Source organism: Geotrypetes seraphini, chromosome 8 (genome assembly GCF_902459505.1).
Source record: "Geotrypetes seraphini chromosome 8, aGeoSer1.1, whole genome shotgun sequence".
In the NCBI taxonomy this organism is placed as follows: domain Eukaryota; kingdom Metazoa; phylum Chordata; class Amphibia; order Gymnophiona; family Dermophiidae; genus Geotrypetes; species Geotrypetes seraphini.
In genome coordinates this window covers 190,722,403-190,736,980 of record NC_047091.1, presented here as the reverse complement: position 1 = coordinate 190,736,980, position 14,578 = coordinate 190,722,403, and the positions used below count along the sequence as shown (strand labels likewise).

The window sequence follows — 14,578 nt, the reverse complement described above, 5'->3', positions numbered from 1 at the left end:
CGTCACCGCCATCCCTTTCACCGCCCCGTCACCGCCACTGCCATCCCATTCACCGCCCCGTCACCGTCCCCGCTGCATCCATATAAGCCTTTTTCCTTTCACTCCCTCCTTCCAATTTGAGCGGGAACACTAGCGATCGCACGGTCCCCGCGGCCACTACCTGCCTGCCCGGTCGATCCTGGTGTTTGGCCGGCTCTCTCCCTTCTCCTCACCTTGGTTTGTGGGTTTTCTTTTTCGGCAACCTGCGCGCTTTCCCAGGGAGCCGCATACGCGCGGCTGCTCAGTGTTCGATCTTCTGCTCTGCTGCAACTTCCTGTTTCCGGTTGCGTCAGAGCAGAAGATCGAGGCTGAGCAGCGGCGGGTGTGCGCGGCTCTCTGGTAGCGTGCGGGTCGCCGAGGAGGAGGATCTGCGGACTGGGGTGAGGAGAGGGGAGAGAGCTGGCTGGACACTGGAATCGATTGGGCGGGCAGGTGTGAGCTGCGGGGACCGCGCGATCCTTCATGCCTCACTGCGGGGGACAAGACCATTCACCGCCCCGCGGGCGGTGAATGGCCTTGTCCCTGTCGCCGCAGCGACTGCTAGTTTTCTTCCCCGTTTTCGGCGGGTGACCTGCGGCTAAAATGCGGTGGCCGCGGGTAAACCGCCACCATGTCATTCTCTAATGTGTAGTTCTTCTCTGCTATCCCCCCACCCCCGCACCCCCGCATAAGTCCGTATGTCCTAATTTATGTTACCCTGTTTTGATAATTATTACTCTATACCACTTAGAAGCATAATATCAGATTTTAAATAAAACTTGAAAGCTTGAACGATCCATGATGTCATCCAAGCATTATTAAGTGTGTTTTTGTTTCATCTTTACATTGCCTTAATTTTACCTCTTTTCCTAAATTAACCAAAAGCAGGAATAGCAACGATGCATTATTGACTCATTGTGTTTCTTTAACTAAGAACTTCACTGCACCGCTCTGGCTTTCCAGTGCAGGAGAACCATTGACTTAAAAGCAGCATCTGGGAAAAGTGCCGAGCGCCCTCCAGATAATCTAATTGAATTGTACCAGGCTACAACCCTGTGAAGCAAGATGGCACGCAGGCGTGCTGTTAAAAGAATACATACGGGCTTCATCATCTGCAGGATTTTGTCTCCATCTACAAAGTAGTGACCTCAACATTCAAGAGCTTTAGAAATTGTGCTCTTCAAGTAATGTCAAGAAGGAGGAAAGCTCTGGGTCAGGCACTAATGATCACAGCTCTGGCCACAGGCCTCACACAGAACAGGACAGGTCCTAATTCAAAAATGGGCCAGGACTAGCACTTTACCCTGCCTCCCTTACAGCTTGCACAGAAAATATTTTTAGTAAGGATCCACTGGCTGTCTGCTGCCTTTCACCAGGGAGTAGATCCTGCCTTTGATGTGCTGTTGAATCTGCTCTTTGGAACTTCCAACCTGAAAATCCATCGCTACAGAGAACACAAAAACCAATGTCAAGTTAGGCAGAAGATGTATTTAAATGGAGGGCCCCCATAGACAAAGGGGGGAACTCCCTCTGCCAGAAACAGTCGTCGAAGGGACCTGGAACCCCCCTTCCATCTAGAACAGCAGTGGCAGCAGGGCCTGGAAGATCTTCCGTGAGAACAGGCCCAAGGATGCCCTGCCCTCCAGGAGGAGAGCACATGGCCACTCCAGGACCGCTCTGCACACGAGGGCTTCCAAACTGATGTTGCGGTTGTGGCAGGCTTAGATAGAGGCATGCATGGCAGTAGAGGAGGCTCTTCAGTGCTCATAAACATTTGGGGCTGAAGATAGTTTTATAAATTGCCTAGGCAGAAATCAAGTTCTAGATTTACCGGTTTTCTGCGTGACCCCTTTCTGTTACCAAAAAACATTTCCCAAATTCTCTTTCAGACTTTGCTGCTTCTCACCGGTGCCATCTGCTGGCTACAACTATTCTCACAGCTGCCCCAAAACCCCAGAAATGATCCCACCCACAAAAATTAATTGAACTGTTTCACCCCCCCCACACACACACACAAACTGCCCCACTACCAAAATACTACCCTGCAGCTGCCTAAACTCCCCATAATATCCTCATTTTGCAGAATACCCCACCACTAAAACAACCCCTTACGACTACCCTATTGCTATGACAACTTATTCAGCCCCCCCAACTAATTCCGCAAACTGCTCCACCCCAATAATCTACACCCATTCTACTGCCTCCACCCAAAAAGCTACCCCCCACAAATGACTCACCAAACCCACTGCCCACATTCCCAACACCCTCCCCTAAAATCTATCCCATTACACTGGAAATTGGACAGTTTGTCGGGTGGTGGTGGAGATAGTTTTTGGAGGTGTGGTCAGTTTGTGTGGGGGCCATTTACCTGAGACACACTGGGCTGGCTCTCCTGACCACTTCCCATTGGGCTGACAAGTCCGTTCTTCTGATCCTGCAAGCTTGTAGCCTTGGTCACAGCTGAAGTGGACGCTGGAGCCTGAGAGGTATCTCGTGCCTTTCTTTCCCCCATTTTTGGGGGGAGAAATCCAACCACAGGAAACCACTGAGGACAGAAAATGGATTCCTCTTATCAACTGTTCAAGAATAACACAGGATTGGACTGCTGGTCACCGAAGTGGACAAGACTCTTATCTATCTACAAACTATGGGATCAAGAGGTAAAGCGTTAACTCTGCTTTGACATGTTTGGGGTCCAAAACAGAAAATATGTAGCCATTTCCTGATTCTGGGCCTTTTCTCCTTCACCCAGGCCTTATCCCACCCTTTCTCTCCAAATATTGTGCCACAGCAAACCATCTCCCCCTCCCTATTCTTCTTATCCTCTCTAGACTCCTTCCAGATCTTCTCCCTTCTATTCTGGCTTTCACTCGCCAATCCTTGAGTCTTTGTCTCTGAACACCCAATGATCCTTCACTCAAGGAAATGGATGGAAGAGGTATTCAGAAACAGACTCAACATGGTGACTGAGATGGCATGCGCCTACAAGCTCCTAATCATCCTTCCACAGCTTTTCTTTGTAAAAGAAGTCTATGAAGAAGGAGGGGGCAAAGCCATCACATTGTTTGCAAACATGTGCCTGGCTCAGAGGACCTTGACAGCCTATGAAGACCTTGGCCAGGCACATGACCACCATCCAGCCTTGGAGAGCTGTGTTCTTTTTTCAACTCTGGGCCAGCAGTGGCGGGTTCCCACATGGTACTAGGACCTGGCTACTTTCATGGCTTGTCTCTAACGCTACAAGTCGGTTCTGAATAGCACCTGGGACAAGAAGCCTAATCCCTGTGTGGTTGGGTAGCCATGAGTAAGTCTTCCCAGGTGGGGTGTTCTTTGCTAGGACTTTCACCCCTGCCTCCTATCACCACCTCAGCTCCATTTGTTACCTGGCTGCAAACTTTCCACTTTCTTCTGATGGCACTGATGAGAAGCCTTCGTGGCATTTCCCACTGAGATGTTCCTGGTGGTCAGAACGTCAAACCGGCAGAAAAGGTCAGCTTGACATAGTTCTCGCATTGTTGCTGTCAGAGGATCGTTGGGGTCCTCCTGGGGATCCAACTCTGGCACAAAGCTGGGGTCATGCTTCAAATAGGAGTAGGTAAAGAGAGAGGTTTCATTTGTTACAGCCCCTGGAGAAGCAAAAGTTTACAAAAATAGTTTAAGAAAATCCACCCTCTCTCACATTGTACAAAGTCTGAGAGAAGAGCGCATCCGTAGGGAGGTCGCTGGGTCAACTGTTTGGTGAAGCGAAAGTAGGCGGGGCCTTATTCTTAATCGTTGAAGGTAATAGTTTTTATTAAATTTAGCTATTTAATAATGCCAAAAAAGAAAGGGAAAGGGATCTGCGATATATTATACATAGGTGTTTTTTGGTATCTGGGACAGTGTAGGGTTAAGTGACGTACCCAAAGTCACAAGGAGCTGCTGCAGTGGGAATTGAACCCAGTTTCCGGCTACTCCTCCTTCAATAGCTAGATAGATGCCTCTAAAGTGGATTGAACCCCTCCCTCCCCAAAGGCCCTTTTACAAAGCTGTGGTAGGGATTCTCCCACAGTAAACACACCGAAAGCCATTCAATTCCAATGGGCTTCAGTGCATTTGCCACGGGAGATTCACTACCTCGGCTTTGAAAAGGGACCCAAAGTGTTCCTAGATAACGCCTACACCTCCGTGGAGGTCTGCTTCACTGACACATCCCACTTGCCCTCACTCAACATCCCTAAAACTCTTTGATGTTATGACAAAGTATAATTATATTGAAGTTTTGATGTCACCCCACTAAAGCAAATGCACAATTCCCCCACTGCAGAAACTTGTGCAGAATCACACTTGGTGTTATTAAGATATGGTACAATCTCATGTGTGAAAAATTGGGCCCTAAAACACCAATATTTGCCTAGTGGAAACCAAACTGGACTGCAACAAGATCTCTACGCAATACGTGAAAAATACTCAGGGGACCAAAGATCAATAAGAGACCTGAACTGAAAACCTCCAGAACTCAGACTGAAATGCAAAATAACAAAGAGGGGATTTCCAAAAGCTTACAGAAAGGGTGGTAGATGCCTGGAACAGACTCCTAGAGGACCTGGGAATCTCTTAGAGAGAGGAAGAGATCATGGTTAGTGCGGATGGGCCATTTGGCCTTTATCTGCCATCATGTTTCTATTCTTGGTATCACAGCATCTTAAGAGGATTAGTCACAGGCCTCGGCGGTGCTACTGTGTGTATTAGACTTTCACACACAGCAGAATTGCACCAAGAGCGTCATTGGTCTCAAATATCTTTTTTTAAATTATACTTTTAAATATACGTTTCTAGTTTAGTTCAGTAATAGATAAATACTCATTTCAGTCAACGCGGCTAGGAGATAGCGTTCCCACCGTGTTTCGCCGAAGCTTTCTCAAGGAAAGTCCCCTTAATCTGCCGGTTTCATGTTTCCCACATCACAGTATTCAAACAGGCCACAAGAAACATGGAACTGGCTGAATAATAATAGTAATAATTTTATTCTTTTATACCACCATTTCCAGAAGTTCTAGGCGGTTTACACTAAAAGAAACTGGACAGTCAGCGAAATAGATTTGTACCATAAAAATAAAATCATACAATAGAATAAAAAGTTAAAAATATGGTTACAATCTTAAGAATACCAAGTTAAGTAATAAATTTGACTAATTTTCGAAAAGAACAGTAAGACGTGGCTTGATGAATACATTCACCAAGCCAAGATTGCAGTTTACCTGCTTGAAACGCTAAGGTCCTATCAAAGAAGGTCTTGTAACGAACACCGTTTGACTTAGGAAAGGCAAATAAATGGAAACTTCTTGAATTCCTTAATGGTCTATATAAATCAAAGTGGAGACAATCTCAATATCAACTTAAAACAGATAGAAGACAGCTTGAGACAGCTTTGGCGAAACATAGGGCTCCTTTTACGAAGGTGCGCTAACCCCACGCTACACGGAAAATACTAACGCCAGCTCTATGGAGGCATTAGCGTCTAGCGTGCACTAAAACTGCCAGTGCGCCTTCGTAAAAGGAGCCCATAGTCCTATGTGGGAACACTATCCCCTAGCCACGTTGACTGAGATGAATATTTATCGATTACTTAACTAAAATAGAAACATAGATTTAAAAAGATATTTGAGACCAATGACGATCTTGATGCAATTCTGCTGTGTGTGAAAGTCTAATACACACAGTAGCACCGCCGAGGCCTATGACTAATCCTCTTAAAATGCTGTGATACCAAGAATATGTTACACTGTGTACCTTACATGAGATCTATTCAAAAGTTTAGTGCCTTAAAAATTCTGATCATGTTTCTATGACGTATTCCAAGTCATCAATTCAGAATAAAATCCTTGATGTCTGAGCATTCGGTTTGGTTGCAGTGTGTCTCTTTTCTATGTGGTATAGTGATTAGAGCCTCAGCACCCTGAGGTTGTGGGTTCAAATCCCGTGCTTTTCCTTGTGACTCTGGGCAGATTGTGAGCCCACCAGTACACGTAGGGAAAATGCTTGGAGTAGCTGTATGTGAACTGCTTTGAGTCGAGCAAAAGACAGTGTTCAAGTCCAAACCCCTTTTGCTCTTTCCAGTGTGTCCTGTCCACTTGACATTTCTTTTCGCTTCTGCTGCTTCCTTATCCATTCTGTCCCAACATCTCCCCTCTGTGTCATCCTCCAGTGTCAGCATCTGCCCTTGCCCTGTCCTGGGTGGATAGAAGCAGACACCTAAGTACGGTGAGCCGTGCGTTTTCAACCCAGACTAGCTTTCAGGCTATCCATAATGAATATGCATGAAATAGATTTGCTTGCTTTGCCTTCTGGGTATGCAAATCTCTCATGCATATTCATTATGGATAGCCTGAAAACCCAACTAGCCAAGTGGTCCCTGAGAATGGGTTCATAACCACTGTTTTATTGTATAATATCTGTTAAGTCATGTGCGTAATTTGGAGATGCACCATGGCTCCTCCTATGCTCCGCCCATGTGTACAACCCTCGCTTAAGCGCTCCATGTAGGGCTCTTGTATTTGTAAGCGCTAATTTATACATGCAGGGACTGCGTAAGTGGAAGCGCATAGTTACAGAATTTCCCTGACAATGTTACAATATTTTTAAACAGATGGAGAAAAATTTTCTTTCTTTAAAGATTAATTTCTTTCCTGACATCTCCGGACTTCAGGAGCTAAACAAGAAAAGAGTTTTTTGGGTTTTTTTTTATATTTAGAAGTGAGAAGTTAGGCACAAGTTTTGTTTCATAATTTCCGATGGCACAGAAGGATCCGGTCTGTGTGCGTGACTCGTCGTCTTCTCCAAAACTAAGCTGGTCTTTCTTTTCTTGAATAATGGAATAATTCCTAGCTGACTGTTTATTTTTTCACTACCATTTTCTATCATTATCTAATTCATTTGGGATCTGAAATGTTTAATATTGGAATGTTTTTGTTCCTTTTGTTAGGATTTCCTACGATATAAACTTTTTTCCTGGCAATATATGTAGCTTGTAAGAGACTTATGTTAACTATTAGTGGCTGAAACTTAATTTAATAAAAGCTTTAATTAGTTTTCCATGTGGCCCCTTGCACACAGCTAGGATCTTACACGGGGTCTCAATCACTGCTCACGTCCTTCTGCTCTAGTGCCAGGAGTCTTAGTTCCCGGGATTACTCAAATTTCCCTTCCACTCACTGTTTTAGTTAACTCATGGCAGTGTCAATCCAGAGCCAGAGGCTAGGAACCTCTGAAAATATATTGGTTCCAAATCTGACCACTAGGTGCCACCATTGTACAATGATAATGACTCTCTCCCCCCCTCCCCATTGTTTTGGCAGTATCCCTAGTCTAGGGTTACCATATGACTCCAGAAAAAAAGAGGATGGATTGTGACATCCGGGTTTTACTCCCATTGAATGCAATAGAAGTAAAACCCAATCTGTCCCCCATACTTCCATTGCTTTCAGTGGAAGTAAAACCTGGATGTCTCAATCCATCCTCCTTTTTCTGGAGCCATATGGACTGGGGCCCAGTTCCCAAAGAGCCAAGCTGGAAACTGAAACCAAGTCCCTGTGCTTGGCCAACCGCTACCCACCAGCTTCTGCACTCCCAGCCCATCGGGATCCTTAGGTGTCTCGTGCCTGGGCTCCTCTAGCTGAGTTGTTACTTCTTCTCGGTCTCCATGCCAGAACTGCATCCCTTCATCAACTGTGAAGCCTCTCAGGACTCCCTCCCATACGCCTGGTCTCCTACCCTGAGCAACTTTCTTGAGCCTCTGCTCTGCCTCAAATTGCTCCAATATACCTTCTCCCTCTTGAAAGGATCCTAATGACAGCAGGAGCACACACACTTACAGTCGGCTCCCATCTGGAAGAACTGCTCAGGGGTGGCATCAGCTGGCAACACGGAGCCATTCGTGAAGCTGAAATCATCCTCCGGGTTGTTATTCATCACCCCCATGAGCCCCCGTGTCCGATTCAGGAACTCCTCGGGCAGCAGCACTGAAACACCCAGAATCCCATTTCTTCCCCTCACTTCCACCCCAGCTCCAGATGGGAACATGACCGTCACGTTCTGGTCAATGGCAGAGTATATGAAGACCCCTGCATGGGAGGAGGGGGAGGAACATGAGAGAAAGAAGGAAGGAGAATGGGGAAGAGTATTGAATGACAATTGAAGGGACACATCACAGGAACGGTGGAACAGTCGGTGACTATTTACAAGCAGAACTGGAGGACAGTGGCCAGCTGAATACGTGCATTGAATAGCCTTTAGTAAACAGTGAGTATCAGTAGTAGTCAGTGGCGTCCCTCACCCACCCCGCCGTGCTCGCCCCCTTCCCTTCCTATGTACCTTTTCAAGGCATGAACATGACAAACTTGCTGCTCGCATCGTGTCAGCTATCTCTCACGCAGGGCCCAGAAGTGACATCAAAGAGAGGTGACACAGACGCAGGCAGCAAGTTCGCACGGGAAGGAGCGTATGCAAGTTTCAAGTTTATTATTATTATTAAATTATTTGATTAAACGCTTTTCAGGATACAAAGCGTTTTACAAAGAAATAAAATTGGATTTCTTAAATCACAAATACATCGTAAATAAAAATAATTACTTAAAAATTAAAAAACGAACTGGGGTAACAAACACATGGAACAGTAGGAAAGGAGGGATAAGAAAAAATACAATAAAAAAAAAAAAAAATGAGTTAATCAGATTGGGTTAGAACATAAGGATGATGTGAGAAAAGAATTTGCAACCTTGAAAATCTAAAAAAAAGGGGATATATAATCAGAGTTTAATACAAAACGATAAGATTAGGAATCAACCGAAAAATAAACTTTTAGTTAAAGGCTTCTTTAAAAAGAAAACACTTTAAACTATTTTTGAATTTATTCAAATCTTGTTCAAGTCTTAAATGAAGAGGGAGTGAGTTCCAAATAGTAGGGGCTGTAACCGAAAAAATCAGGTCACGGCAAGTACCGATGATTTTTAAAGAGGGAACATATAGGGACGCTTGTGAGGATGATCTGAGAACTCTTGACGGGCTGTAAGGAATCAGAAGCCTATCTATAAATGCAGGAGTATTATTTCTTAATGTCTTAAAGACTAATAGTGCTATTTTATAAGTAATTCTATATGAAATTGGTAGCCAGTGAGCGTTTTGAAGCAGCGGTGTAACATGATCGAATTTTTTTGAACCTGAGATTACCTTTATTGCAGTGTTTTGTATGATTTGGAGGCGCCTTATATCCTTAAGATATGCCCCCTTTAACACGGAATTGCAGTAGTCTAGTTTTGAAATCACATGGCAGAGAAGAATGGGTGCAAGCACCTTGACCAAGACAATGCCTGGAGCGGACCGCCTCGCCCTTATTATGCCACTGGTGGTAGTGCACATTACAATTTCTGTGCTTGAAGAAGGTAGACTATGGAGCAATCCTGGGAAATAGTCCTTCCAGAACAAAAGATGTTTATTGGCACATTTGGATCTGCTGAGGACAGTGGCAGATATAGTAGGGAAAGAAACAGGATAATGGGTTTGATGGATCTTTAGTCTGTCCCAGTGTGGCAACTCATATGTTCCTATGGGACTCTGCACTTATCTACCCAGTGGAGGAGCTCCAGAATTTTCATGTTATATTGCATCAGAAAGGCTCAGGGCTTCTGGCATTTTTAATTACGGGATTAACGTCTTTACGACAGGAGATCCTGGCCTTACCTATGAGATCCATCCAGCTCTGTTCTTCAAAGCTGATCTTCTCTCCATCCATGAGGACCTCCAGAGCCGACGTTCCAGGGACACTGCGCACCTCAATCACAGCAGAGCCATTCTCACACATGGCCACAGCGGAGAAGCCAGTCACAGGGGCCACAGTTCCTGCAGAAGAGGGAAAGAGCTGTACTGCTAAGACCAGACGTGCCAGCTATAAGAGAGGAAGGAAGGGTGGACTTCACGTAACCATTCTTCAGTCCCCCTACAGTGATCATTTTCCAGCAGAAAGAGGAGGAAAGCCCTGGGGCTGTCTCATGTGAGCACCGTCCAAGTCAGAAGAGGCTTGCTTATCATGGGGACATGGGTTAAGAGGGGCATCTCTCTGGAGCTATTTGTTGATAGGTTAGTACCTCAAATGTAACTGTCACAAGCTTTGTAGCAGTTGCTTGAGAGATCCTTAAACTAGGAACATCAGAAGCAGTGATGTAGTGAGGGGGTCGGAGGGTGCAGACCATCCCAGGCACCATAGCACTTCTCTTCTCTGTCCACCCACCTGGTACCTCTTTAAATCTTCACCAGCAGCGAGGAGTATGTCCAACCTGCTCCTCACGCTGGCCTCGGTTCTCCCTCTGATCCCCATGGCCACTTGGGGTCACTCTTCAGCCACACAAGACATTCTGGCCCCCTACCGCACACACGCCCCCAATCCCTTGCCCCGTACCTCTTTAATTTTCCTGGCGGGTTGATCTCTATAGACACACTGCACTATGACAGTCCCTGGTGTGGGCAGCCCAAATTTAATGGACTGGTGTCCACAGGGCATTCCATCACAATACACTCTACCCCCAACACAGCGGTCTCTCTTCCACACACTGCAGCTGTTTCAACACGGCCCTTAGCGAGCAGGCCGTTCCATTGCGCTGTCGGCCCCCACCCAGCTCAAAGCTGTCTCAGATAACTTTATTGAAGCACCAGTGGGGGTGGGGGGGGTTTGCAAGGGGTGGCAATGTCCCTCCTCTTTCACAGTCCAACTGGGCATGAAGCACCAGTGGGGGAGTAGTGGGGTTTGTCCAATTGGGACTTAAGCACCAGTTGGGGGAGCGGTCAAGCCTTCTTTAATATGCCTCCTCTTTCACCATGATATTTGTCGAATGGAACAGTGGCTTCAGCAAGGTAATCGCTTGCCAACACTGAAACGGCCATGCTGACTCCCCCCCCCCCCACACACACACATACTCATTCCAAAGTAAGATTAGGCCCACCCTGCCTCCAGAATATTGGCTTCTGATGGACCTTCATTCTGTAGGGCAGCCTTGCAGGAGGTTAGTGAGAGCTGCCACTGAATGATACCACCTCGGGCTGTTCCACCGCAAGATCCACCCGACATCCCACCATCTTTCCACTCCTTTGACACTCACACAGGCACACGCTTACCATTTTCAAATGTGTGGGGCTGTGCTCTTCCTTGGATGGTCAGGGAGTGGAAATCAGACCTCATCAGTGTGTATTCCCCTTTGCCTTTGAAAGTGTAGTTTGCTCCATCAATAGTTAGAAAGTGGGGATCCCCGAAAGCGGAGGCTGCAGGAGACACAAAAGACAAAAGCAACGTGGACTTAGTCAAGGGAAATCTTCCCTCACCAACTTACTATATTTCATAGGAAAACTGAAACTTGAATTGCGATAAAGTCGGTCGATATTGTGTATAACAATTTTCAAAAGACATTTGACTAAGTTCCTCATGAAAAACTTTGGAGCACATTAGAACGTGATGGGATCAATAGTAACGTCCTATTATTACCCCTACTGGAATTCTGTGCAAAACATCCAAATCCTTAACACAAGCCTCCTTTTTTCCAAAAGCCTGGAACAGATTTTTAGCACCGGATGGCACGCTGCAAGTTTATTTGATATTTAAACAATATTTTTGCTAATTATTATCTAGAATTTCCATACAATTCAGTGTTTTCATTTGGAAAAAAGGTGATCCCTCTTTTGTTGGACTAACTCAATGCATTTTATGATTCGGATCAGAAAAAAAGCAAATGTTGACAAGTAGATAAGGAAAACATGAGGAAACTATAGTAGAGAAATTCAAAGGTTTTGATTCCGTAAGACCTGCTCTTCTTTTCACATTCATTGCTCGGTTACATTTAGGGCCTCTTCTATCAAACTGCGCTAGCACTTTATAACGCAGAGAGCCGCGCTGAATGGCCCGCGCTGCTCCTGACACTCGGCTCTCTGCGTTATAAAGTGCTAGCGCAGTTTGATAGAAGAGGACCTTAGTTATAACCTGGCTTTTCTCCAAAATGGAAAGCAGAACCTCTAATTTCTTATGATGTCCTTCCCTCATTTATTGAATTTACCTGTTAACCGTGCCGAGCTCTATACAAACTTAAGGTTTAGTTTCTTTAGGCAGTTCTTAATTCCCTCCCTAATGTTTTTCCCTACCTATGTGCTTTGCTTGATAAATTGTAGTTCTGCCTTTTTTCCTCACCCTCAAGTATGTCTAGGTGTGTGTCTGTCATTTAAATGTCTTAAATGTATATTTTATATTGTAAATTGCTTAGAAATTTTTCATATAAGCGTTTAATCAAATTTTAAATAAAACTTGAAAAACTTGATAGGAAGAGGGTGGGCAAGAGATAGAAAAGTGGCAGAGCAGTTTTAAATGTCTTTATAGTGGGAAAGAAAGCCCCGATCTCTGTTAAGTCCTGTCTGGTAGGTGTCAAAATATCTTATCATACAATCACTGGTGCAGTGGTCAGACAGAGGGGAGATAGGACTGAAGCCTACAAAATCCTGAGTGGAGTAGGACGGGTACATGTGGATTGACTTTTCACTCCGTCAAAAATTACAAAGGCTAGGGGGCCACTCGAAGAAGTTACAGGGAAATACGAGGATCATCAAGGAACTGAAAAGGACCATAGCTGAACTGGTTCAACTAATTGCCAATCTGTGAATCAAATCAGGAAAGATTCCTGTAGACTGGAAGGTGGCGAATGTTACGCTAGTCTTCAAGAAAGGTTTGAGGGGAGATCCGGGAAACTACAGACCGGTGAGTCTGACCTCAGTACCGGGAAAGATGGTAGAGTCGCTGATAAAGGACAGCATCATTGATCACCTTGATGGACACGGTCTGATGAGGACCAGCCAGTACGGTTTCAGCAAAGGCAGATCTTGTTTGACAAACTTGCTGCACTTCTTTGAGGGAGTAAACAGACAGATAGACAAGGGCAACCCAGTCGACATTGTATATCTAGACTTTCAGAAGGCGTTCAACAAGGTTCCGCATGAATGACTACTTTGGAAAATTTCGAGTTTCAAGTTTCAAGTTTAATAATTCTCTTGATTAATCGCTTAATCATATTTCAAAGCGATGAACAATTTAAAATACATTCAATAAAAAAACAGTACAGTACACACTTCAAATAATAACATTGGGTTAAAACCTAACACATCATTTTGGGAACATAAGGTAAAAAGGAATGGAATTGAGAGTGAAATACTCAAGTGGATTAAAAACTGGCTGGAGCATAGGAAACAGAGAGTGGGGGTAAATGGACAATACTCTGACTGGAAGAGGTCACCAGTGGAGTGCCGCAGGGCTCGGTGCTTGGACCCGTGCTCTTCAACATCTTTATAAACGATCTGGACATTGGTATGATGAGTGAGGTGATTAAATTTGCGGATGATACAAAGTTATTCAGAGTAGTGAAGACACAGGGAGATTGCGAAGATCTGCAACGTGACATAATCAAGCTCGAGAAATGGGCATCGACATAGCAAACGTGGATAATTGTAAAGTGATGCATGTCGTTAACAAAAATCTCATGCACGAATACAGGATGTCCGGGGCGGTACTTGGAGACCTTCCAGGAAAGAGACTTGGGAGTTCTGATCGATAAGTCGATGAAGCCGTCTGTGCAATGTGCGGCGGTGGCGGCGGCGAAAAGGGCGAACAGAATGCTAGGAATGATAAAAAAGGGGATCATGAATGGATCGAAGAAGGTTATCGTGCTGCTGTACTGGGCCATGGTGTGCCCTCACCTGGAGTACTGCATCCAGCACTGGTCGCCGTACATGAAGAAGGACATGGTACTACTCGAAAGGGTCCAGAGAAGAGCAACTAAAATGGTTAAGGGGCTGGAGGAGTTGCCGTACAGTGAGAGATTAGAGAAACTGGGCCTCTTCTTCCTTGAAAAGAGGAGACAGAGGGGACATGATCGAAACATTCAAGATAATGAAGGGGATAGACTTAGTAGATAGACAGGTTGTTCATCCTGTTCAAGGTAGGGAGAACGAGAGGGCACTCTCTAAAATTGAAAGGGGATAGATTCCGTACGAAGATAAGGAAGTTCTTCTTCACCCAGAGAGTGGTAGAAAACTGGAACGCTCTTCTGGAGTCTGTCATAGGGGAAAATACCCTCCAGGGATTCAAGGCAAAGCTAGACAAGTTCCTGTTGAATCAGAACCTATGCAGGCAAGGCTAGTCTCAGTTAGGGTGCTGGTCTTTGACCAGAGGGCCGCCGCGTGAGCGGACTGCTGGGCACGATGGACCACTGGTCTGACCCAGCAGTGGCAAATTCTTATGTTCTTAACCAATTGGAGGAAAATTTTTTTCACTCAGAGAATAGTTTAGCTCTGGAACGCATTCTCAGAGGTTGTGGAAAGAGCAGATGGTGTAGTTGGTTTTAAGAAAGGTTTGGAGAAGTTCCTGGAGAAAGACATGGGGGAAGCCTCTGTTTGCCCTGGATCGGTAGCATGGAATGGCCAGGTACTAGAGACTTGGATTGGCCACTGTGAGAACGGGCTACTGGTCTAACCCAGTAAGGCTATTCTTATGTTCTTC

The 14,578-nt window shown here is 45.3% G+C and overlaps 1 protein-coding gene across 4 annotated transcripts in view; it reads right to left on the bottom strand.

The window, feature by feature from the left end:
* SUSD2 (sushi domain containing 2) overlaps window positions 1–14,578 on the bottom strand; it is a 200,134-nt gene that overhangs the window by 68,761 nt on the left and 116,795 nt on the right. For all 4 annotated transcript variants that reach the window (XM_033955316.1, XM_033955315.1, XM_033955318.1 and 1 more), the window contains 5 exons: window positions 11,164–11,307; window positions 9,736–9,894; window positions 7,872–8,120; window positions 3,402–3,644; window positions 2,387–2,563 (listed from right to left, as the gene is read on the bottom strand). In XM_033955316.1, coding sequence (XP_033811207.1) covers window positions 2,387–2,563; window positions 3,402–3,644; window positions 7,872–8,120; window positions 9,736–9,894; window positions 11,164–11,307 — 972 coding nt within the window. The remainder of the gene's footprint in view (window positions 1–2,386; window positions 2,564–3,401; window positions 3,645–7,871; window positions 8,121–9,735; window positions 9,895–11,163; window positions 11,308–14,578) is intronic.